The 26,109-nt window shown below is 44.5% G+C and overlaps 1 protein-coding gene across 1 annotated transcript in view; it reads left to right on the forward strand.

Moving 5' to 3' along the window:
• lemd3 (LEM domain containing 3) overlaps positions 1-26,109 on the forward strand; it is an 89,843-nt gene that overhangs the window by 48,514 nt on the left and 15,220 nt on the right. Inside the window, exons 5-11 of the mRNA XM_056277347.1 lie at positions 11,926-12,005; positions 12,130-12,275; positions 13,359-13,460; positions 16,284-16,386; positions 16,786-16,961; positions 21,133-21,214; positions 25,421-25,526. Coding sequence (XP_056133322.1) covers positions 11,926-12,005; positions 12,130-12,275; positions 13,359-13,460; positions 16,284-16,386; positions 16,786-16,961; positions 21,133-21,214; positions 25,421-25,526 — 795 coding nt within the window. The remainder of the gene's footprint in view (positions 1-11,925; positions 12,006-12,129; positions 12,276-13,358; positions 13,461-16,283; positions 16,387-16,785; positions 16,962-21,132; positions 21,215-25,420; positions 25,527-26,109) is intronic.

The following is a 26,109-nucleotide window of genomic DNA, read 5'->3' on the forward strand; positions in this document are numbered from 1 at the left end:
TTCTCACTATCTTCAGGGCATTCAGCTTCCCTCGACCAGCGAATGCACTGACAGTGTCGCAGCCTGTGAAGGCATGTAAGCCAATTAGGCTGTCACAGATGCTGTCTCCAAGTGAACTTGCCAGTTTGGTGATGTCGACAAACCGTGTGCGGTTCTGAGTCCCACACTTCTGGTAGATGGGACAGGTGATGTCCTTCTGGAAGCCAAGACAAAGCACCATGACATCAGTGTCCTCAGCTGTGATGATAACTGACTTTGAGCCCGCATTTGCTGCATGCAATGCATGCAGGAGCAGACGGGTGTCAGCTTCTTCATGTGTGGAGTGCAGTTCTGCTGCTTCCTCACACCCATCTTCTGTCAACTTGTAGCAGGTTTCCTCACAGGTCATGTACAACACCTTGCCATGCAGCATAGCTCTGTATCGTGGGAGTTTCCACTCTTCCACCAGAAACTTGATGAGACTGGTCTTATTGGAGGAACTGCACAGAAATTTTCTCCACTGCTGGACGTGGTGTCCCCCTGCAAGATTCTTGTACTGGAGAGTGATGTCTCCACCCCGGTTCAGTCGTTCAGCATCTTTGATCGAAGTCTGGTGATAGACATCAAAAACAACATCAATCCTCCCACTCTGTGCTCCCCTATGGAGGACCTGGGTCAAGGCTGACTCTGCCACCTGTGCAAAGGTTTTGTTGTTGCCATTCATTTTTTGGACCAGGCTCATCCCATCAATGATGGAAGTAGATGGGATTGGGATGTCTTCTGCAGGAGATACATTCTTTTCAAGCTCTCTGGCAAGTGCAGCCTTGTTTGTTTTTCGTAAGGACCCATCAGCATTTGCCAGTGCCCATGGTAGTGGGCCCAATGGGTAGGCAAGGACATCCTTCAGATTCACCTTCCTGCTTTCAGCCACCAGGATCATGTGACTGAAAAGGTTTCTATCTGCCTTCAGAACCACATCCTGTGCTTTCTTTCCATGAGCTTGTTTTGTGCTGACATTGGAGAATGTTTTCAAACTTTGCTTGGTCATCTTGTCGTGGAATTTCACAGGTGATGGGTCTGCATCTAACCTTGTTTGCTGGAATGCTTGGTAGGCCTCTTCTCCTTTCTCAAGAGCTCTCAAGAGATCTATGGTCACATCAGGTGGAGCCATGTTGCCAGTGGAGAGGCTAACCAAATCAATCTCATCAGGAGACATAGGATTGAGCCAGTTATTCTCCATAAGGTCCATGAGAGACTGGACATCTGCTTCATCTCTCTTGATCCTTGGACTCTGTAGATCTGGATGAGACCATTTGCACCTGCCTTGACCTGTCAGGTCTCTCAGCTGTCTGAGGTACATGCTTCTGTACTCAGCTGTGAGATAATATTTGGTCACAGCTCCTGGCTTCAAGCTGAATCCCTTTGTCCCTCCAGCTGTTTGGGTGTCTTTGTTCACCGTTTCTTCTATAGCTTGGTCAACAGGGATTCGGCCAAAGAGATTGGTGGAGCCCAGTTGGACTGAGAAGCCTCCTTCCATGAATTCTGTGTACACATCTGGGTGTGTGATGGGCAGCTCAGACATCTGGGCGTAGTAGTACGGGAGGTAGCGTGCATAATTCATCCTGTCATAAGCAAAGCACCATGGGATCATTGCTCGAATGCTAGCCAAGTGTAGCATCCAGTCTCCCTCTCTGGATGCTCGGATGAGCCCCAACAAGATTTCAACCATGTCCAAATAGGACATCCAGAAGTTCGAGAGGCTGCCGTTTCCACCTCTAAGGAACTCACGGTAGACTTCAAATAAATCCATGATGCGTGTACAAGAGCTGTTCTCGAGGACCTCCTTCAAAGCATGTTGTGAGACTTCTTTCCCAAGGCTGTCAATGGTCTTCAGTGTCTCATTCAGGTGAACCATGTCATTCCTGTGAGTTTCTTCCAACCAGGACAGGAAACCATTCAAGGTCAGTCGCATGAGAGCCTCATACAGGAGCTTGTGTAGTCTCACTGCCCTGTTGTACTTGCGGCCATCCATAACACCAGCAATTGAGCCTTCTGCAATCATGCCAGACTCAATGCAGAGGTCTTTGAGTCCAGCATCTCGGAAACGCTTTCCTATTATTGCCAGCAGTGTGCAGATGGTGTGGAATACCCCAAGCCTAACGATGATATCATGGAACTTGTCATGGTGTTTCCATGTGATCTCGACAGCCTTCGCATACAGGGCTTGGTCAAAGACACAGACAATCTTCCTCAGGCCTAAGCACTGCATGATGCTCAGTGACTGGTTAAGCACCTCGTTGACAGTAGACATTTGTGTCGCTGGAGCATTGATGGTAGGCAGATAGCCTATATTGTCGGGGATGACCGTCATCTCTCCTCGAGTCAGGATGTTGAAGCCTGTCCAGCTGCTGACTGACTGTTCTTCTTGTTGTGACATGCGTGCTAGGACCCAAAGAAGGTTTTTCTCTCTGGCAAGCTTAGTATTGGCTGCAGTATCGGCATCTGACTTTTTGCTTTGTGGTGGCCCTACCCGTTGTCCAGCATTGTAAGTTGGTAACATTGGTGGGGGTCCATCAATGCTTCTCTTCTTTGTTTTGGGAACAGTGGGCATGGGTTGGACAGGAAGTGGGTTGACTGGCTTTGCTTGCACAGCAATCCCATTGGCTCTGTGAGATGTTCCCTCACCACTGACAGTTTCTTCAAGACGGTCGATATTGTCCCAGGCTAAAGTTGTGAATATGCCAGGATGGATGTTAGCTGGAAGGGCAATGCCACTCCCTGATGATGAGAGTTTCTGGAGACACAGGGCAGTGTTGATCTCTTCCATCTGTGAATATGACACACTGTGACCAAGTCGGTTGAGGATGTTTATCAACTCTACATTTCCTGTCAACGATTTGACACTGAATGGCAGAACAATGTGCTTGGAAGGCTTGGTATTTCCACATGTCACTGCATATACTATGTCATGGCCAAATGACTGCAGAAGGCACTGCACTCTCTGGGATGCATGATCAGGATCATTTGAGCCTGTGAGTAGAGAGTACAGGAAGATAATGAGCGACTCTGGAATGGTAGGACATTCTGCTTCTGGTTTGACTTCAGGCGGCCAGGTTTGAGGAACATCTTGACTTTTAATGTCTGCTCTCAATTTGATGGCTGCTTTGGCTATAACATCTTGTGCACTGACACTTTTCAGGGTCTGCAGCTCCCTTTTGAGAGACTGATTTTCTTTGGCAAGTTCCCTCATGGACAAGTTATCGGGATAGAGGAGGAATTTTCCTTTCTCATCAGGGAATATCTGCAAGGCTCCAGCAAACTCACTCTCCAGGTTTCGCCTTATGTGCTTCTTGGTTGATTCCTTGACTTGGGCAATGCCTTGGGAGTTCATTGAAGCTACCAGTCTAGAAGAGAGATCAGTCATTGTCATCACTTGAGGATTGCCAAAAAGCTCCATCCTGATGAAGAGGAACAGCTCATTGTATGCCTTATTCACAGCAGCTTCATACTGGGCTGCAGCATCATCATCTTCATTGCTGGCAACCTCTCCTTTGGAAACCTCTTCTTTGGTGTAAAGTCTATAGCATGACCTGTGGTAGTGCCCTTCAGCTGCTACAAGGTCTCTACTCACAATGGCAAGGATTCTGCTGTCCCTTTTCTTTGTGGCTGCACTCCTGATCTTTGCATCAGCTCGCAGTTCTCGACACTGCACCAGTACTTCTCTCGTATTCTGTCTCTTGGAATATTTGCTGTTTTTCTGACAAAATATGCACTCTGCATCATAAGTCCTAGATGTACTTGGAGCATGTCGAGCTACTCTCTTAGATTGTTTCTCTTCAGCAGAGACACAACTTTTCTTTTCTTTTGCAAGGAGGCCATCAAGAATTTGCTTCATAGTGAAGATACTGCGACACTTTCTGTGGTAGTAGATTGCTGGAATCTGTCCCTCAGGAATGTCTTTTGCCAGTTTCAAAACTGGTGCATGATTTCGTATCTGAGCTGCCCTGAGCAGAGTTCTCCATGAGTCGACACTTTGTAGTGAAACCAGCTTATCTGTATCATCAGAACAGTGGATAATGCACTCCACCCGTGGGCGCTTTGGTATTGGGTAAAAACTTGCTTGTTCACCAGTGGCCATATTCAGTCAGTTTTCACCTGCCACATACAAACAAATACATGTAACTTAGGTGTATGAACACTACTAAAACAAAGTTTACTTTGCTTCACCAGCGTCATATTACCATTATTTATCTTACATAGCCACAAATAGATACATTACCTAGTTGCTATGCAACAGCTGTATTTTGTCCACATGAGGCCGCTAAAATCAACACAAGATGAAAGTTCCTCGTAGCCACTTTAACTAATCATATTAACATATACATTAAAAGAACATGCTAACATTATGGGAAATTAGCTTACAATCTTCTCCAGAGTGAGACAAGAAGATAGATACCAGTTTCCTCTATATGTGTTTAGTAGAAAGCTATCTGGCTGCACGTTAGCCTAGCTTAGCACAATGAATGGAAGTACACAGTACTGGTTATCCTTGGTTGTTGGCCAACTAAGAACTGTCCCAGAGTTTAAGCTAGGCTAATCAGTACCAGGGGTGTTGAAATGCTATATTTGTAAAAATCTGGGCAAATACACAATCGTGAGAGGCACAGAAACAGGTTTCCTGAAAGAAAAATGAAATAGCTGCTCATTTGGAAAGGTTATCATGTATTATTTTACTTCTGTTAGTGTACCAAATAAAATGACACCAGTGAAGTTGTGTCACCTTGGGTGATATCGATATCTGGTCTGACCCATGGACTAACTGGCTTTGGTCTAGTTAGTTTCTTAGTAATAATGCCCTTCTAATTTAAGGTTCACAATCACCTCACACAATGAAATAGTATGGGTATATTATACATTTCCTGAATCTTTACAGTCCTGTGAGTATTCCACTTTTTGTGTTTTGTGTCCCTGATATTCCTAGATGCCACAGGGCTAAAAGAAAGTATATAGTTTAGGCGAACATTGCAGAAAGATGTGTGTTATTGACGGGTTGAAGAGCTCAAGTGACCTCTATATTTGTGAGAAATATCCACAACAGGGCTTGAATGAAAGCTAAGAAGGTCCCCTTTAAAATGATACCAAAGACAATATTATAGAACATTGAAAAATGTCCTGACCATGAGGCTAAACCAGGATATGCGCCAGCGTCTAAAATGCAATTTACTTTAGGGGGTGGTTAACTTCATGAGCTGATAACTGTGATACAGCTGCCACTCAGGAATGGTTATCATACCAAAATATCATCTACAGACATGGATCCTTTCAAAAATTATAAGTAAGTTTTGCCACCTTGAGTGTACCGAAATAGGAAATTTTGGGCTCTGGCCCATGGACTATGAGTAGGATAAGCAGTTTAGATAGTGGATGGGAAAAACTGATCTACGTAGTGAAGGAAGGCTTGCGGGGCCCACGCATACACCAGAAGTTGCATCAAGTGTACACTTTCTAGCCCATAACCTTCTCCCGTATAGCAGCCCCTGTTTATACCAGGGAGATGTCATCAAGAGAAAAGGGATGAGTATGGTGAGGGGGTGAAAGCGTCTGCAACAGTGGAGAGATAAAAGACACACCGGCGTTAGCAGTAGCATTTCCTGGGGACACTATCTGTTGCATTCATGTGGGCTTGGCATTTGCAGACATCGATGGACCTGGGGAGCAAAACAGCAGTTAGTAGAGTTTCCCTGTTGACATGAGGAAGCCACGGCGCTTCCACATGGCATGGAAGTCGTGACAAATGCTGAAGGCGTACCTAGAGTCAGTGTAAATGGTGACAGTTTTCCCTTCGCTAATAAACAAGCTGGTGTTAAACAATCCAGCAGCCTGGGCTGAAACATGAGCAGGTAGTTTAGCACTTTCAATAACACTGTTAGCAGCACACACTGCATGAGACACTAGGGGTTGTCCTGTGGTCCTACATTGTTGTGCAGAGCCATACATGGAGATCATGTTGAGTTAGGTAATTCAACATCAGTTAAATCAAGTCTGGGTTTAAACATGATGTCAACAGTCTGTGTGCATTCATGAAGTTCACCATCATCAGCGGCAGGAAGAAGAATGGCAGGGTTTCAAGCTAGAATGTAACATGGTTAATAGAACGTTAAATCGTGCAGGTGCTAAATGAGCTGTATGTGTCTGCAAGACCAGAGAATGGACTGGGTGGGGCACAGGAACAGTCAGAGGGTGCATAGCCACTATGTCGGCACGTGCTGAAACAGCATCAGCTGGAGTTGCTATAGCTCTAAACAAGGAACCAGGCCTTGTGCAGCTTTATCTACCACTTAAAATAATAACCAACAGGCTGTTGTTTGTCACCATGAGGTTGTGTTAACACGCGGACATGAAACCATGTTTCTCTGAAACAGAGAGGTTAAAAAGCTTGTGATGGTCACAAGTCCTAAATAAGGTGACGAACACAAGGCTGTTTTGGGCTCAGTAAATGCAGTCTCTGCTTGGTCAGTCCAGTCAAGGGTATATGTCATATTGGGGCGTCCGGGTAGCGTAGCGGTCTATTCCGTTGCCTACCAACACGAGGATCAGCGGTTCGAATCAGTGTATTACCTCCAACTTGGTTGGGTGTTCCTACGGACACAATTGGCAGTGTCTGCGGGTGGGAAGCCAGTTGTGAGTATGTGTCCTGGTCGCTGCATGATCACCTCCTCTGGTCGGTTGGCATGTGGTAGTCTGCAGCCCTCCCTGGATCAGCAGAGGGGGTGGAGATCTGGATGGCTCGGAAGAGTGGGGTAACTGGCCAGATACAATTGGGGAGAGAAAAAAAAGGGTATAAGTCACAGCTAAATGTCTACCATCATGAGTCATGTCAAGTTAGGGTTATGTTATGGTGGGCCGGCAATAACCAGCCATGCCCGAAAGGGACATCTGTTGTTCTTTGTCTTTATGCTCAGTAACCAGGTTAGAAAATCACAGAACATTGAATCAGTTCATCTGGACACAACGTTAACTGAGAGAACATTTTCATCACTCATCTAAGTGGTTCTTTCAGCTTTCGGCTGCTGCCATTGGGGGTCTTCACAGCGGCTCATCCGTTTCCATCTCTTTCTGTCCTCTGCATCTTCCTCTGTCACACCAGCCACCTGCATGTCCTCCCTCACCACATCCATAAACCTCCTCCTTGGCCTTCCTCTTTTCCTCTTCCCTTGCAGCTCCATATTCAGCATCCTTCTCACTTTCTCTCTCTCTCTCTCGGAGTGGAGCAGAAGTGCGAGTGAGGACGGAGTAGCAGCGTGTTGCTTTGGTATAAACGAGTTTCTTAAACGAGCTTTTTTTTTTTACCCATCTTGTCCTTTTTCATGTGCTTTTTTTTGTTGTCTTTTAGTTAGTTTTTTTCAGGGACATGTGTAAGTGGATTTTTTTTTTCCGGCAGCAGTGCTACCACCCTCAGCGGGGCAATACGGCCGCTGTGGGAGGTGGAGGAATGGCGTTCGAGAAGTTGACACGCCGGCATACGATTAACGTGGCTCCGGGGGTCACGTGCTCGGTGGAGGAGCGTTGCCTCGTGGTAGGCGAACATGTGGGATATGGAAGCATCAAATCAGCATCCAGAATGAACAGTGCTGTAGTCATGTTTATCGATAGTGTTGATAAAGTCAACGAGGTGGTGGACAGCAGTGTGGTGATTAAGGACATGTTGACTGCCGTTCTGCCGCTGGTTCATCCTGCCACGAGACTCACCATTTCTAATGCTCCCCCGGTCATGAGTAATGCCGCTTTAGAGAAGGAGCTTGCAAGGTACGGACAGCTAGTGTCCCCGATAAAAATGGCCCCTTCGGTTGCAAGTCTCCTCACTTGTGACATGTTGTGTCCCGTAGGAGACATGGCTTCATGATTCTGAGAGACAATGCGGAGGCTTTGGATCTGAAGCTTAAGTTCAGACGGCTGTGGGTCTGAGGGGCATTTAATAAGCTCTTGTACCGACAGGAGTGAGGGTAGGTCTGATCCTCAAGGGCCTCCTTCGTCTCCTGATGCCTCCACGAGCGGAACATCTCTGGCTGAAGACAGCGCTGCCGAGTCGACACAGGACAGACAGGAGGCCGGGGAGCGAGGGGCAGGAAAAATGGACCAGGTGGTGGATCAGAAAGAGACCGAGGCTGGAGAGCACAAGGAAAACGGGCGGACTGAGCAGGCAGGAGAGGAACGTGGGCAGGTTGAGCAGGTTAAAAAAGGTGCTCACGATGAGAAGGTGACAGGACTTGAACAGGTGGAAGCTGATGGAAATGAAAACAGTGAGAACGGGGAGTGAAGCAACCTGGCTGGGCGAGATATGAATTGTGGTCGGAAGAAGCACATACAGCAGACTGCTGTTAGAGTGGCAGTCTGTACTTGAGGAAGAGGAAGGGATGCTGTTGGATGATGAAGTAAAATTAAAAAAGTCTGTTAAAATGAAGCCCACAGAGGGTAGACAGGAAAATTTAAAAGCAAAGAGGGTTTCAAAAGGTAAAAAGCCATCCTCATCTTCATCTGAGGAGGACACAGAAGAAAGTGACAGTGAGTCAGTTTCCACTCCTCGTACACAGGTGGACACTGAAGGGAGCTATGCTTTCCTGGAAATCAGGAAGTTTTTACAGGTCACCAAGGGTTTGATTCAAGGTTTGTCAAGGTGGAAAATTACTTTCCAGACTCGCAGCTTTTTGTTGACTCAGTCAGACGTTTGATGAAAAACGCAGGAGATTTGGAAGTAAACACATTTACTGACCAGGAAATCTTTAGACTGAGAAAACTTGTACAGAAAGGAAAGTTGCAACTCCTTGATGATGCTTGAGACAAATTTGGTCGACGAGTGTATTGCACTGGGTGATCGTCCTCTTACTGCTGCTGGAGGAGCCACTGATTCATGGAGCCAGGCCGGATGTCCACGATTGGTGCTCTCCAGGACTTTCCCAGAAACTGGTTTCCACCACGAGCATCACCCTACAGAACAGAGCTCCTACACAGAAATGGCCTTTTTTTCCAGAACTGGGGGTGGTATTGTGCATAGTGGGAGTTGATGAAGATCTTTTTTTCTTTTTTTTTAATGTGTGTAATGAGGAAAAGTCCTGGCTGCATTATTGGCCTTGTTTCATTTTATGTATTTGTTATGTACATTGTTTAAACACAACATCCATTGCACGTTGTCCGGCTTGGGAGAGAGAGCCCTCGTCTATTGCTCTCCCTGAGGTTTCTTCCTATTTTTTCTCCCTGTTATTTTAGGGAGTTGTTCCTTATCCCGATGCGAGGGTCTAAGGACAGGATGTTGTGTTGCTGCAAACCACGAGGCGAACTTGTGTTTATGTTGGGCTATTTTATTTAGAATTTCTGTTTTTACACATGCTTGTTTAGACCACTCAATGGTCTTTTTTTCCCTGAAACTTTTTTTTTGTATGAGCTGGATTATAAGGAGGTGAATGTGTTTGAATATCAGCTGTTGGACTGTAATCTGAATAAATTTACCTTTTTAAAAAAATCTCTCTCTCTCACTCTGTTTCTCTCTCTGTCTCTCTCTGTTTCTCTTTCTCTCTCTCTCTGGCTCTGTTTCTCTCTCTCGCTCTGTTTCTCTCTCTCTGTCTCTCAATTCAGTTCAAAGGGCTTTATTGGCATGAAAGTTTTACAACAATGTTGCCAAAGCATCAAAAATACAGTTTGAACGGTACACAATAACACTAATGATGAACATCAACACAACATTGTAACGATCAATAAAGAAACAAAACAGCCATACCAATAGAGAAACAGAAGTAGATCAGAAGGTGGAGCATGGGTTGTGAGGAGACTACAGCTGTCATGTGTTGTGCTGCTTGTCTCTTAGGCTGCCACATGACCTGACATATCTTGCTGCATCTATGGCGCTGACACTGTTTCCCCCAAGTACATGTTGCATTTTGGTCTGGTCAGAGAGTGTGTCCAAGTCATTTTGGTCTGGTCAGAGAGTGTGTCCAAGTCATTTTGGTCTGGTCAGAGAGTGTGTCAAAGTCATTTTGGTCTGGTCAGAGAGTGTGTCCAAGTCAATTTGGTCTGGTCAGAGAGTGTGTCCAAGTCATTTTGGTCTGGTCAGAGAGTGTGTCCAAGTCTTGGAATTTTACATTTAATTTTTGTGAAGAACTTTGTTCTTAAGTCTTCGTATGTGCTACATTGTAGCTGGAAGTGTTGCTCTCTCTCCACCTGTCTCTCTGGACAGAGCTGACACAGCCTGTCTTCTCTAGGCAGCAGGTCTGTCTTCTCTGGGCAGCAGGTCTGCCTGTGTCGGCCAGTCTCTATGGCCAAGCTGTGATCACTGAGTCTGTACATAGTCAATGCCTTTTTCAGTTTCTGATCGGTTATGGTGGTCAGTAGTCTGCCATCCTGTACCGTCTGTTTAGAGCCACATAACATTGACGTTTTCTTTGAGTTTTTGTGATAGATGTCCAGTGGTTAATGTAATGTTCTTGTTCTTTATCTGTAATGTGGTTGGGCCAGATGGTGTGAGGGCTGTCCTGATGACTTGTGCTGTTGGCTGAGCTGAGCCTCAGGACCAGCTGGCTGAGGGGACTCCTCTCCTTTCTCTCCTCTTGGTATCTGAGAGCTTTGTGATGGTAGGAGTTGGGGTCACTTGCTTTTAGGTGTCGATAGAATGTGATTGCTCTTTTTTGCATCTTAATTAACAGGGGAAACTGGCCTAGTTCTGCTCGGCATCCATTGTTGGGCGTGTTCCTGTGTACTCTGAGAATGCTCTTGCAAATCTCAGTGTGCAAGGTTTCGATTGGGTGTTTGTCCCATTTTTCAAAGTCTTGCTTTACAAGTGGACCCCACACTTCACTACCATATAGTAACATTGGTTCAATTATGGATTTGAATATTTTGAGCCATATTCTAACAGGTATGTCTATGTTTGAAGTCTTTTTATAGTATAGAAAGCCCTTCTTCCCTTGTCTCTGAGATCATTAATAGTGAGATTGAAATGTCCTGTAGAGATAATTATTAGCCCCAAATATTTGTAGCTGTGTGTGTGTTCTATGTCAGTGGAGCCTAGTAAGAACCTATTTGGGTTTCCTTGACACCTGGGTCGTTTCTGGAAGACCATAATTCTAGTCTTTTTCAGATTAACTGTCAGAGCCCAGGTTTGACAGAAGTTTTGCGGATGATCCAGTTGCTGTTGTAGTGCCTCTTTAGATGGAGCTAATAATATTAGATCCATGTCTCTCTCTCGCTCTGTTTCGCTCTCTCTCTTGCTCTCTCTCTCTCTCTCTCTCTCTTTCTGACCAAAATAAGCGTTTTGGTGGTATAGCCCTCAGTGTATCTGAAAGTTATTTACAACTTACTTGGAGTGCTGCTTATTCACCTTTTAACCCACCGGAACCTGTGATATTTTCTAGTAGAGTTTACCTGAACCCGCCCCATGGGTGGGTTGACCCATGGGTTGACCCACGCATCACTACTCTGTTTTCTAAAAACACAGTAACGATTCCTGGCCTTCAGTGTGTATCACTCTTACCCGGGTTTACTTCAGGCGGATCGTCTGCTGTCCAGTGCGGGACTCTGTACCCCCAGTTTTGGAGAGGAGAAACTTAGTCTTGATCATAGTGCTCAGACCCCCACCCTCCTCCATCCCCCAACCCCCAGCTGTTTAACCCTCAGACACATCAGCAGCGCTAGTTATCCATCTCATCCTCATCGCCAAACATGTCATAGAAATCCTTTGTTCAGTCTGTTCTGAGGGTTTGTTCATCCCAGAGGAGTAACCGTTTACTTCAGGGTTCAGTGTGTCACTGTAGGCTCAGGTTTGTATTGTAGCTGAATGACCACACTGTGGTGCCGTTTGCCATCATGAATGTGTGCTTGTTTCATTAACACAGCCTAATAACTCTATATTTTTGTGTGGTTAATCTCACAGTACCTGTCTGTCTCTCCACATCTCAGGGTCAAAATCAGGAGTTTGGTGACTTGTTTCTTGTATCCCTTAAATGGATTATTCGGACAGGCGAGGATGTTGGAATAAGGTACGGTGGTTTTATATTTATATCCCAGAATCTACATCCTACTCAGCAGAACTTGGAGCTTTCTCATCTTGCACCAATTTGGTCATTTGACATCTATTTTGTGCTTGTGTGTGTTTCACTCCAGGCTGACGGGGGTCGACTCTGACAATCCAGTGTCTGATGTGTCTGAGATCTCCCGGCTGGAGTCCACGCATCCCAAGATGTCCTTCATCTGCCGGTTTCGACGAGCCTTCTTCACAGTTATCAACAGAGCCCTCTTCATCCTGGCAGGTGAGTCGCCGGACCCCTGCATACTCGAATGAAATGCAAAAGTTTAGAAAGTACTTTCCCCTCTTTTTTGTTGGTTTGCCCTTTCTTTGTCAGCTTCGTATGGTAGCGAGCAAGTGTGATGAGCCCCTTTGTGTGGAGGCACTTTGACCTGCATCGATGAAGAGCTGCCATGTCACTGTCAGGATGAACAGTCGCGCCACCTTTTGACCATTATAAACCTCCATAGTGTCATCTCTAGTCCCTTAGATACATATAAAATGTAAGAAGAAATAAATGTGATTTGTGAGCAAAGTACTAGATAGATTAAATAAATATAGTACACAGAACATATATAAACATGTAAATACATATTAATTTGTGTAAAATTATTTTGTCATGTGAACGTCCCCCCCCCCCCTTTTTTTTTTTTCTCCCTAATTGTACTTGGCCAATTACCCCACTCTTCTGAGCCATCCCGGTCTCTGCTCCACCCCCTCTGTTGATCCGGGGAGGGCTGCAGACTACCACATGCCTCCTCCCATACATGTGGAGTCACCAGCCGCTTCTTTTCACCTGACAGTGAGGAGTTTCACCAGGGGGACGTAGCGTGTGGGAGGATCATGCTATTCCCCCAGTTCCCTCCCCACCCCAAACAGGTGCTCTGACTGACCAGAGGAGGTGCTAGCGCAGACCACCACACTACTCGAACGCCCCCCATGTGAATGTTAATATATTTATGTAAATGTGTGGTAGACGCTGGATTTTAATATCTGAGAAGTTGGCAGTCGGGGACCTCCACAGTACGACTGTTAACACTTTCAAAAGGAGTCAGGAACAGAAACACTTTATTTGTTGTTTCATTTCACGTATTTGCATACATGAAATGAAATGACACATGGCTTCCCCCAGCCCCTAGCAGTGCAACACAAAGACAAAAGCACATATCCAAAAACTACAAGAACTACAAGAACACATATATCCAAACTTAAAAAAAAAAATCACTGTCCAGGAGAACTAACTCCAGCCAGGATGAGTTAGCCTGCCCTACTTCCTGCATACAAAAGAACCTGCATATAGCATGGGATTGTCTGTCTGTCTCCTCAGTGGTTGGGTTTGCCTGGGCTCTGGTTTATTACATGAAGTACCGCTGGAGAAGAGATGAGGAGGAGAACGGACAGATGTATGACATGGTGGAGAAGATCATTGGTATGTCACTTCTCTTTTTACCTGCCTCTCATTCATTTTCATTTCCGCCAGGCGGTGGCCTGGAGGGAAGTGTGTGTGTGTGTGTGTGTGTGTGTGTGTGTGTGTGTGTGTGTGTGTGTGTGTGTGTGTGTGTGTGTGTGTGTGTGTGTGTGTGTGTGTGTGTGTGTCAAAAACCACTGGACCCATCAGCCTAAAATGTTTTGTGCCCAGTTGTAAGTGTATGATGAAGAAAATCTCAAGGTTGTGGCGATTCAGAACCACCACTCCCTCTCCATTCACTCTCTAGCTCACTCGACCAACACTGCCTTTTGTTGCTGCCCACTCTGAGTCAACCGTGCCCATGCACAACTCACCGCCATATGGAAGTGCTGTAGTCTCCAGTGTTAAAACGCCACTGTAGAAATACAATGTCAAGAGTAGAATTAATCACAGTCACAGCTTGACATCCCCTCAGTACCTACAATAACACATTTCCCCTGGCTGAGCTATGTTATCATGCACATGTGTGACTCACATCTACAGTTGAGTCAAAACTTGATGTATTCAGGTATGAGTGTTGAAAGTAAATGAGATGTAGGGCCGTCACAATTATCAAATGTTAGTTGACGATTAATTGTCATAAAGATAATTGTGATTAACGATTTAAATGTCTTTCTCTAGTCATTTTATGCCACCATGATAGTATAAGCCTAAACACATACACATTATGGAGAGTAAGAGCCATTAATTTATGGACGTTGAACTATTTAACATAAATGAGATTTCTGTTTGCTTTTGAGGCTTATGAAATATACAGTAAATAAATATACAAAGGCTATTACTGAAAAATACAAAGAAATTACAGAAAATCACAGTCTAGATAGCAGTCGTGACCTATCACCCAGACCTATCGCTCTGCTGCACCTACATTTATTTTCAATAGCTTGTTCTAAAACTGTTCTGTAGGCACATATAGCGTAACGAAAAAGTGGTTCAAGATGATAATGACAATTATGTAAAATAATTGTGATCATCCCAAATAATTGTGATTAGATGATTATGTAATAATTGTGACAGGCCTAATGAGAAGTCAGTCATATTTCCAAGCCAGCAAGTCATTCACTGCTGATCTCAGGACAAGAGAACTGGGGGAACACAGGAGGAACCAACAATTTGCCTTATTCACCTCGCTGCCATGCAGAAGTGCCATATAATGTTGTAACAGCTGGACATCATCTCAGTAGCTACAATAAAACATGTCTCATAGCTGAGCTATGTTTTCTTACAGGTTTGTGTCCGCACTGTTTTCATACTGTTGTTTTGTGTCTGAGTTATGTTTTCTTACTGGTTTATGTCCGAGTATGTTTTCTTACTGCTGTTTTATGTCTGAGCTGTTTTCTTAGTTTTATGCCCAAGCTATGTTTTCATACTGTTGTTTTATGTCTGAGCTGTTTTCATTCTGTTGGTTTATGCCCGAGCTATGTATTCTTACTGGTTTTTAATGGCTGAGTTATGTTTTCATACTGTTTTATGTCTGAGTTATGTTTTCATACCGTTGTTTTGCGCCTGAGTTATGTTTTCTTCCTGTTGTTTTATGGCCAAGCTATGTTTTCATACTGGTTAATGAATGAAAGTCAATCAGCAGAGCACTCATTCACCTTTATTCATTTTACGTCAGGAAAACTGCGACGGTTAAACACATTTGACATCTTCTAATAACGCCTTTGAACTTATTATAGCCTGATCTCTGTAATTTTTCAGATGAATTGGCCGTACTAAATTGTCCCTAGGCGTGAGAGAGAAAGTGTGTGTGTGTGTGTGTGTGTGTGCGCGCGTATGCGCGCGAGTGTTGGCCCTGTGTTGGTCTGGCGGCCTGTCCAGGGTGTCTCCCCTCATGCCGCCCAATGAATGACTGCTGGGATAGACTCCAGCATCCCCGCGACCCTGAGAGCAGGATAAGCGATTTGGATAATGGATGGATGGATTTTTTAGCTTGAGCACTGAATATTACCACTTTTATTTTTTTTCCCATCTTTCCTGTTCAATCGACTTGGGTGCTGCGCAGAATCTTATAACGGCAGGAAAAACGCTTCTTTTTCTGTCCATATGTGTATTTCCCTTCTCCCAGTTGGCGAAAAAAGAGCTGGTTTGCAGCCAAATTGGGACCCGGGAGAAAGGGAGATACATACTCCTGGCAGAGATCTGTACTCTACTGAGTGCGCGCCTCTTGTTTTATTTTACTTTATCATGAGAATGTAGGATTGCAGCACCGATGGACTCTTTTCATGTTGTTGCGTTCACTGGATGATTGAACACAGCTGGAGTCAAGGTGTTTACTGAGTGTCAAGTATGCTGTGTCAAAATTTACTTTGTTGTAATGTGCAGTCTCTGTTAGAGCCCAGACACACCAAACCGACTAGCGGCAACGAAGGCCGACTGTTGCGTCGCCTCACATCGCCTGCTGTCTGGGCCAAAAAGTAGCACTTCAACACATCGCAAAGACTATAGCTGACGGACAGCTAGCATGTACATTCTGCACTGATTCGCTAAGCTGAACAGCCAATCAGAGTGATCTCTCTCACCGACGGGCTCCGCCCATTCAACATACTGAATCGATCGAAAAGCTGTCGACAGGGGTCCGACTAGTGCCGACGGTGCGGGACACACCACAAAAACTAGGGTCACAGACGCTCACTGATGGCCCGACATTGGTCGACCGTCGGCCTGGTGTGTCAAGGCCCTTAGATTTATACGTTGGCTTAGTTGAATCCTTTCACTCCTTTTCCTGTCAGGGTTCACTGTTTTCTACTCGCTGTTATAAATGAATCTTGTGCTGTTATTCAGATGTGCTGAGGAGTCACAACGAGGCTTGCCAGGAAAACAAGGACCTGCACCCCTATCTGCCCATACCCCACATTCGGGATTCCCTCGTCCAGCCTCAGGATCGGTCAGTAGCACAGCTGATAACTGTCTTAGCTTAATGTTTACAGTGATTTTGGGAAGCATCAGGCCCCATTTCAGTTTTTGCACAATTTATTGTGTTGTAAATATAATTTTAAATGATAAAATTGCCATTTTTGTCCATCAGTCTGCACTCGATAACCCATAATGACAAAGTGAAAATTGTTTTTAGAAATGTTTGCAAATGTATTAAAAATAAAAAACAGATTGTAAATGTAACACTACATCAATGGTTATAACAAGATGATGACTAAAACATGTACAGTTTGTATTGCTTGTCATACTGGATGCACAAAGAATGCATAGAGCAGCCGAAGAGGAAAAAAGAGAAGATGGCTCAGCCTCATGGCTGTCTCTGACCATGTGGGGGTCTTTTCATTCACAGGAAGAAAATGAAGAGAGTGTGGGACAGGGCTGTTACCTTCCTCTCTGCAAATGAGTCGAGAATCCGCACCGAGTCACAGCGGATTGGTGGAACAGATTTCCTGGTCTGGAGGTGGATTCAGCCCTCGCTGAGCTGTGAGAAGATATTAATCCCTTCCAAAGTCTGGCAGGGAAAAGGTAACGTGCGCCTCTTCACTTGCCCACCTAACCTATAGTTTAAGGTTGTGACAGGGTGAGAATTGACGCTAGTGTGATGCTCGTACATTTACATTGTTGAAACAGTGTAAGTGGCTGGTGAGCCTCCGGATCCACCTGCCATTTTAGCAAAGGAATTATTTTCTGCTCTAGTTTTAATCATAATAATGATAGTGCTTACAGCGTTATGTTTAAAAAGGGCGTTTCACCATTAATGTAGGTAATCTCATGGCTTTGGTGCAATTTTTCCACTACTGTAGACAATTATAGTATATTACATTACAATGCTGTAAACAATTATATATTACTTTACAATGCTGTAGACAATCATATATTACTTTACAATGCTGTAGACAATTATGTATTACTTTACAATGCTGTAGACAATCATATATTACTTTACAATGCTGTAGACAATCGTATATTACTTTACAATACTGTAGACAATCATATATTACTTTACAATGCTGTAGACCAGTGGTTCTCAACCTTTTTGGGGTCCTGGACCCCCTGCGTATTTTTGATCTACCCTGAGGACCCCTCCACCTGATCTTGGGGGAGGGGGGTTGCAATTTGATAGAAACAGTAGAAACTGCATTTTTAAATTGCATTATAGCATTTATTCACTCTTTGGGGCAAAAATAAGAGCTTTCAGTTGTAACTTAGATATAGTTAACAAAACAGAATTCTTACGCAGTAACTTTCAGATATACACTACCGTTCAAAAGTTTGGGATCACCCAAACAATTTTGTGTTTTCCATGAAAAGTCACACTTATTCACCACCATATGTTGTGAAATGAATAGAAAATAGAGTCAAGACATTGACAAGGTTAGAAATAATGATTTGTATTTGAAATAAGATTTTTTTTACATCAAACTTTGCTTTCGTCAAAGAATCCTCCATTTGCAGCAATTACAGCATTGCAGACCTTTGGCATTCTAGCTGTTAATTTGTTGAGGTAATCTGGAGAAATTGCACCCCACGCTTCCAGAAGCAGCTCCCACAAGTTGGATTGGTTGGATGGGCACTTCTTTGAGCAGATTGAGTTTCTGGAGCATCACATTTGTGGGGTCAATTAAACGCTCAAAATGGCCAGAAAAAGAGAACTTTCATCTGAAACTCGACAGTCTATTCTTGTTCTTAGAAATGAAGGCTATTCCATGCGAGAAATTGCTAAGAAATTGAAGATTTCCTACACCGGTGTGTACTACTCCCTTCAGAGGACAGCACAAACAGGCTCTAACCAGAGTAGAAAAAGAAGTGGGAGGCCGCGTTGCACAACTGAGCAAGAAGATAAGTACATTAGAGTCTCTAGTTTGAGAAACAGACGCCTCACAGGTCCCCAACTGGCATCTTCATTAAATAGTACCTGTTAGAGCCTGTTTGTGCTGTCCTCTGAAGGGAGTAGTACACACCGGTGTAGGAAATCTTCAATTTCTTAGCAATTTCTCGCATGGAATAGCCTTCATTTCTAAGAACAAGAATAGACTGTCGAGTTTCAGATGAAAGTTCTCTTTTTCTGGCCATTTTGAGAGTTTAATTGACCCCACAAATGTGATGCTCCAGAAACTCAATCTGCTCAAAGAAGTGCCCATCCAACCAATCCAACTTGTGGGAGCTGCTTCTGGAAGCGTGGGGTGCAATTTCTCCAGATTACCTCAACAAATTAACAGCTAGAATGCCAAAGGTCTGCAATGCTGTAATTGCTGCAAATGGAGGATTCTTTGACGAAAGCAAAGTTTGATGTAAAAAAAATCTTATTTCAAATACAAATCATTATTTCTAACCTTGTCAATGTCTTGACTCTATTTTCTATTCATTTCGCAACATATGGTGGTGAATAAGTGTGACTTTTCATGGAAAACACGAAATTGTTTGGGTTATCCCAAACTTTTGAACGGTAGTGTATGTAACAACAGATTTTTTATGCAGTAACTTTTAACAATGCAAACGGGAGCGAGATCTCTTATTAAAATACAATAAATTACACTTGTGAAACAGATGTAATTAGAGAAAAAAGTCCTGTTACCCTTTATAGTTTAGGTAGATAAAGGTCTCAGTCACATTTGAGTAAAATAATCCTATTTCTATAAATGTCATAGGATCTTTTTTTTAAAGATATTTTATTTTCACGGACCCCTTGTAATCACACCACGGACCACTAGGGGTCCACGGACCCCCGGTTGAGAAACACTGCTGTAGACAATCATATATTACTTTACAGTGCTGTAGACAATCATATATTACTTTACAATGGAGTGTTTTGATTTTTTTTCTTTTTTTTTTGTACAAAAATGTCTTTTTTATTAAGAGTATGCAAAACATGTCAAAACCATACATGTTTAGAAGTGGCATTCTTCTTGGAGGTTTTACTCCATGCCACATTTTCCATTTTCATTTCACCAGCCTCTTGTACACAGGGAAGTACTTTTTTTCCCCTTGAAAATAGTAGTTGTATACAATGTGTTGGTGTCTAGTAACCTTATGGTATCCTTGGTCAGACTGGCCCAGAACAAAGCAGAACCTGTGTCATGAGGCGTTGCCATGTTTGTCCATCAGTCTGCACTGGAAACCTGTAACGACAGATGAGAGCTGCCAAGCCTGGCCCGTCATGTGGTGAATGTGTATCATACCTGAGCCAACATGAGAAGTTCACTGTTGGCTAAATACGATAGCACATATTACAAATGTCCTCTGCTGAGATGCTGATCACAGACACAAGTCCACGAACAGTAAAAATAATATCCAGCACTGTCAGCAGTATCTGTGACTTGTGATTATCTAAACATAGGAGGAGTAATATTGGTGGCTAACAACATAGTGCGAAACATGAACTTTGCTTCTTTCACTTTTGACAGATTATGTGTGTGTCTTTTAGAGATTCCAGGCTTGAAGGTTCTGGTTTGGACCTGTCTTCACCATGAGCTGGAGGCACCACTGCCTCTTTCGTGCTTTGTCCTGAACATATAGCGTAGCTTCTCTAAGTTGGTAACAATACATTTTCCAGTTTCTGGAAACCTCTTTTCAATCCAGAAAGGTACATGTACTATATTGTACATGTACTATATTGTACATGTATATATTGGCCACACTGGTGGTACATAACAGGACTTCCAAGGCCCTCTAATTTTTTACTCTGGAAATGTCCCATTTCCTTGCTTTTTCTCTTACCTTTACCTGTACCCATTATTTGCACTGATTTCTTTTTTCTTTTTTTTTTTTGGATTTTCCCCCCTTTTTCTCCCCAATAGTACCCGTCCAATTACCCCACTCTTCCGAGCCATCCCGGTCTCTGCTCCAACCCCTCTGCTGATCCGGGGAGGGCTGCAGACTACCACATGCCTCCTCCGATACATGTGGAGTCACCAGCCGCTTCTTTTCACCTGACAGTGAGGAGTTTCGCCAGGGGGACGTAGCACATGGGAGGATCATGCTATTCTCCCTCCCCCCCAAACAGACACCCCGACTGATCAGAAGAGGCGCTAGTGCAGCGACCAGGACACATACCCACATCCAGCTTCCCACCCGCAGACACAGCCAATTGTGTCTGTAGGGATGCCCGACCAAGCCGGAAGTAACATGGGGATTCGCCCTTCCAACCCGACTCCACATCAGGTGATTTCACTGATTAGCAACCCATTCTTCCTCTTTGGTTGAAGGATTGCTAATCAGTGAAATCACCTGGTGTGGAGTCGGGTTGGAATGAAAACTGGCATACACATGGCTCTCCATGGCACATGGTTAGCCACCCCTGTTGTAGACACATCAAGTTCTAGACACATCAAGGATAATTAAAGCAAACAGAATGCACATAACTACAATTTGGTGTGCCACAGCAAAGGGTCTGAATGAGATTTCAGTTTCTGAGTTTTAATAACTTTGCAAACCTGTTTTCACTTTGTCGTTATGGGTCACTGAGTGTAGATTGATGGCAAAATTGCTATTTTATCCATTTAAAATGAAATCTCCAACACAAAGTGCAAAAAGTGTAAGGCTATGAAAACTTCCTGAAGCCACTCTAAATAAATGTGCCATGCCTTGCTGCAGGATTTGCTCTGTACAAGTTTACTGATCCTAAATATGATTGTGGGTTTATTTGTCACCTTAAGTTGAACACCTCCCAGTTTGATATATTTGTTTTGTCTTTCAGCATTTCCCCTTGACAGGAGGAACTCTCCTCCTAACAGCCTCACACCGTGTCTGAAGATCAGAAACATGTTTGATCCGGTCATGTGAGTCCCTGCTGTCCTCTTCTTTTTTCTGTTATTTGAATGACTCTCATAAATGCTAATTTGGTTCTAAGCAAGTGACCTTTCAGTAAACTGCAACCTGTGTTTATGTTTTTATGAACATCCTACCATCCACTACTGCACTCTCACCAGGGATGAGTGTTTCCAATACATATTTTACCAGTAATACCTAGTAATGGCATGTGGGCCACCTTGGCTTGGAGCAGTGGTCACCACCTCTGTTCCTGGAGAGCTTCCGTCCTGCCGGTTTTCCCTCCAACCCTGATTTAACACACCTGATTCTACTGATGACCTACTGACCAAGACCTAGGTTAACTGAATCAGGTGTGTTGAATTAGGGTTTGGGTGAAAACCGGCAGGACGGGAGCTCTCCAGGAGCAGGGTTGGTGACCATAGCTTTGAGGAAGAGCAGGTTGTGTGGTAACTGGAGGTTTGCGGGTTTGATCCTCAGCTCCTCCTTGCAAAAATATCAAGGTGTCCCTGAGCAAGACACTGCTCCCGATGAGCTGCTTTTTGCATTTGTTTATCTTTTTGTTCCTTATTATAACCATATTACTCCATCACAGAAGGTGAATCAGTTCATCTGAACACAAGGTTTATTGACAGATACGTTTCATCATCATCTAAGTGACCTCTTCAGTCTCAACTGACTGCAGGTGTCCCCACCCTTATAAACAATACAGTGGCGTAATGACCCAAACCAATGACCAGTTTCATATGCAAATATGGCTGTGACCATTAACTAGAGTTTTGATGGCCATGTGTACTATTCACAGAGGATTTGGCAATGTTTGCAATCAAAGCACTGTAAGATGGAGACAGATGTAATCTTAGCCCCCCCACCCCCCCGGTTCAGGGATGGTTGTTGCCTCTTCACATAGATGGCCTCTTTGACTCCCCGTTCAAAGCAGTGTTCCTCCCTATCAAGGATGTGCACATCCTCATCCCTGAAAGAGTGGCCACTGGCCTGTTGATGGTGTAGACTGTGGAGTCCTGACCTGACGTGTTAGCTCTCCTGTGTTGTGCCATCTTCTTGGCCAGCGTCTGTTTAGTTTCCCTGATGTACAAGTCACATCAACCCTCCTGGCACTTAACAGCTACACTATATTGCTCTGTTTGTGCCGGGGGACCCGATCCTTGGGGTGGAGCAACTTCTGGCACAGCGTGTTCTGGGGTTTGAAAGCAACTGAGACGCGGTGTTTGAAAAATACACATCTCAACTGTTCCGACACTCCCAACCACATACAGAATCACCACTAGACAGCTGTTGTCCTTCTCCTCTCTTCGATCGGCTGGTGCACTGTTTGTGTGTCTTCCTGGCTTTGACAAATGCCCAGTTAGGATAACCACACTTAACCAGGACCTGTTTAATGTGGTATTTCTCCCCCTCCCCGGCCGCTGTGTCGGTGGGGACGTTGTCAGCTCGGTGGTACAGCGTCCTGATGACTCTTAGTTTGTGCTCCAGTGGATGATGAAAGTCAAACCTTAAGTACTGATCAGTATGTGTTGGTTTACGGTAAAGATCAACAATCAAATGTCCCCCATCACCAACTGCAATTTCACAGTGTAAGAAGACTAACCTGTCATGTTCCACATCCTCCTTGGTGAACCTGATGTGGTGTCCACAGAGTTAACATGGTCGGTGAAATGTGGTACGTCCTGATATTTAAAAAAAATTTTTCAACATGTTTTCTCCCCAATTGTACCCGTCCAATTACCCCCACTCTCTCGAACCATCCCGGTTGCTGCTCCACCCCCTCTGCCAATCTGGGGAGGGCTGAAGACTACCACATGTCTCCTCTGATACATGTGGAGTCACCAGCCGCTTCTTTTCACCTGACAGTGAAGAGTGTCACCAGGGTGACATAGCATGTCGGAGGATCACGTGATTCCCCCCAGTTCCCCCTCCCCCCTGAACAAATGCCCCGACTGACCAGAGGAGGTGCTAGTGCAGCGACCAGGACAATTACCTACATCCGGCTTCCCACCCACAAACACGGCCAATTGTGTCTGTAGGGACGCCCGATCAGGCCGGAGGTAAGACGTGGATTCGAACCGCCAATCCCCCTGTTGTTAGGCAACAGAATAGACCACTATGCTACCCAGACACCCTGAGATTTTAATTTTAAGCCAGTTGTCCTCCACAAATCTAAACTAATGACTAGGTGGTGTCCCTGGATAGGACATTAAATCCTCTTTTCCCGCTTCCTCCATATACAAGTTGGCCATTACAGGTGAGATTGGGGAACCCATAGCACACCCATGCCACTGCCTAGTACTGCCCCCTGTATGTGAAGTACATGGACTGAAGACAGCTTCAGGAGCAGACGCACTTAGTTAGTGTTAAGGGTCGTCCTTTTGCTAAACGTGGGGTTGTTCTTTAATTTCATACAGACCACCTCCACTGCTTAATCAACAGGAATGCACATGAAGGAGACATAACATCATAAAAGACCATTGTTTCATCCTCTTCCACAATGATGTCCCTCACCTTATCCACAAACTCCATAGTGTTCTGAATGTGATGTTCATTACTGCCTACCAACAGGTTAAGAATAGATGCCAGAAACTCAGAGATGTTACAGGTCACTGAGTTACTCATCCTGTTTATGTATCCTAGGTAACCCATGCAGACTAGGTGCAGCGCCCCCCTAGGTATAATCTGTGGTACAACATTCTGTCTATAGCATTGTCCTGTTGAAACTGCTTCAGACAGTCTATCACCTTTTTCTTGTGACCACTGCCCGGATATCGTTTCAGGGGCTCACATTTATGTCACTAAGTAACGTCATAACTTTCTCATGATAGTCTGTCTGGTTTAATACAACACTGCAGCTACCTTTGTCTGCTGGAAGGATGATGATGTTAATGTCCTTACTGAGATTCGTGAGAGCTCTCCTCTCGTCTCTACTGATGTTGGATGGTGGCACCTCCGCATTGCTGAGACAGGCTGAAATTTTCGTCCGAAGTTGCTCCACTTCCGGGTCCGCGATGTTGTTTTTTTCAGATTGCTGATTTCGTGGCTGTGATCACTTCCACTAGCAGGATTTCCCTCGGCGTGACAGCAAAATTCAGCCCCTTAGCAAGGATGTCTTTCTCCGCCTGGGTGAGTTGTCTGTCAGACAGATTCTTCACCCACTTCTCCACATATTTGCACATGAAACTGGTCATTGGTTTCGGTCGTTATGCATCCGTTGCCATCTGACAATGCTGATTGTAATTCTCTGTGAATAGTACACACGGCCATTGAAACTAGTTAATAGTTACATCCATATTCGCCTAACAGAATCAGAAACACTTTATTTGTCATTTCATTTCATACACTTGCACACATGAAATGAAACAAAACATCGTTTCCCCAGCCCACAGCAGTGCAACACAACAACAAAAACATATCCAAAAACTACAAGAACACATATATCCAAACTAACACATATATCTAAAGTGAAAAAAAAATCACTATCCAGGGGAACAAATGCTAGCCAGGATGACTGTCGGAACTGCCGGTCTGCATGGGCTAGCAGTTAGCTTAGCCTGCCCCGCTTCTGCGTCCTGTCAGACCGCCCTCAGTGTTACCTCTTTGGGCACAGCTCCAGGCAGGGCCGTGGTCCCTGGGACCACAGGATGCAGCAGACCAAGCTCTTCCAGCCAATCCAGCGCCAGCTCTCCCAGCCATCAAACAAAGACAAACTTAGATGCAAACGTGGACAAAGACACTGCATAGACGGTACTGGGTGAGGCTGCTGCAAACGTGAATTTGCGCCACCATCTTCCCACACCGGAAGTGGAAATATCAAACTGGTCATTGGTTTCGGGTTTTATGCATCTATATTGTTTATAAGGGTGGGGATACCTGCAGTCAGTTAAGACTGAAGATGTCACTTAGTTGAGTGATGAAACATATCTGTCAATTAACGTTGTATCTAGATGAACTGATTCAGCCTTCTTTGATGTCCTTACCTGGATTATTGTGTATGCATCAAGACATATTACTGCATTTTGACTAAACTACTTTTTTTCCACCCATCTGACTGAAACTGTAGTTGGTGTCAAGTACATTTTCAGTCAGCCTCTCTTTCAGTTACCCACACCACTAATCAAAATTATCTGGAATTTTTCTTACAAGTGTGGACATTTCTCTTTCTCCCTGCAGTGATGTGTACTGTAAATCTTTGTGGGTATTTCTAGGGAGGTTGGAGAGAACTGGCATTTGGCTATCCATGAGGCCATCCTAGAGAAGTGCAGTGACAACGACGGAATCGTCCACATTGCTGTAGACAAGAATTCACGTGAGGTACAATCTTCAATAAACAGTTTAAATCTAATGTAGTCACAAGCAGCAACTAGGGGGGTCCAAGCACATAAAGACCTCAGACACATACCTACAATGTGGACATAGACTCACCGGCCACTTTATTAGGCACACCTGTCCAACTGCTCGTTAACGCAAATTTCTAATCAGCCAATCACATGGCAGCAACTCAATGCATTTAGGCATGTAGTCATGGTCAAGACGATCTGCTGCAGTTCAAACCGAGCATCAGAATGGGGAAGAAAGGTGATTTAAGTGACTTTGAACGTGGCATGGTTGTTGGTGCCAGACGGGCTGGTCTGAGTATTTCAGAAACTGCTGATCTACTGGGATTTTCACGCACGACCATCTCTAGGGTTTACAGAGAATGGTCCGAAAAAGAGAAAATATCCAGTGAGCGGCAGTTCTGTGGGCGAAAATGCCTTGTTGATGCCAGAGGTCAGAGGAGAATGGCCAGACTGGTTCGAGCTGACAGAAAGGCAACAGTAACTCAACTAACCACTCATTACAACCGAGGTATGCAGAAGAGCATCTCTAAACGCACAACACGTCGAACCTTGAGGCA

This window comes from Lampris incognitus, chromosome 3, assembly GCF_029633865.1.
Source record: "Lampris incognitus isolate fLamInc1 chromosome 3, fLamInc1.hap2, whole genome shotgun sequence".
Classification (NCBI taxonomy): Eukaryota; Metazoa; Chordata; class Actinopteri; order Lampriformes; family Lampridae; genus Lampris; species Lampris incognitus.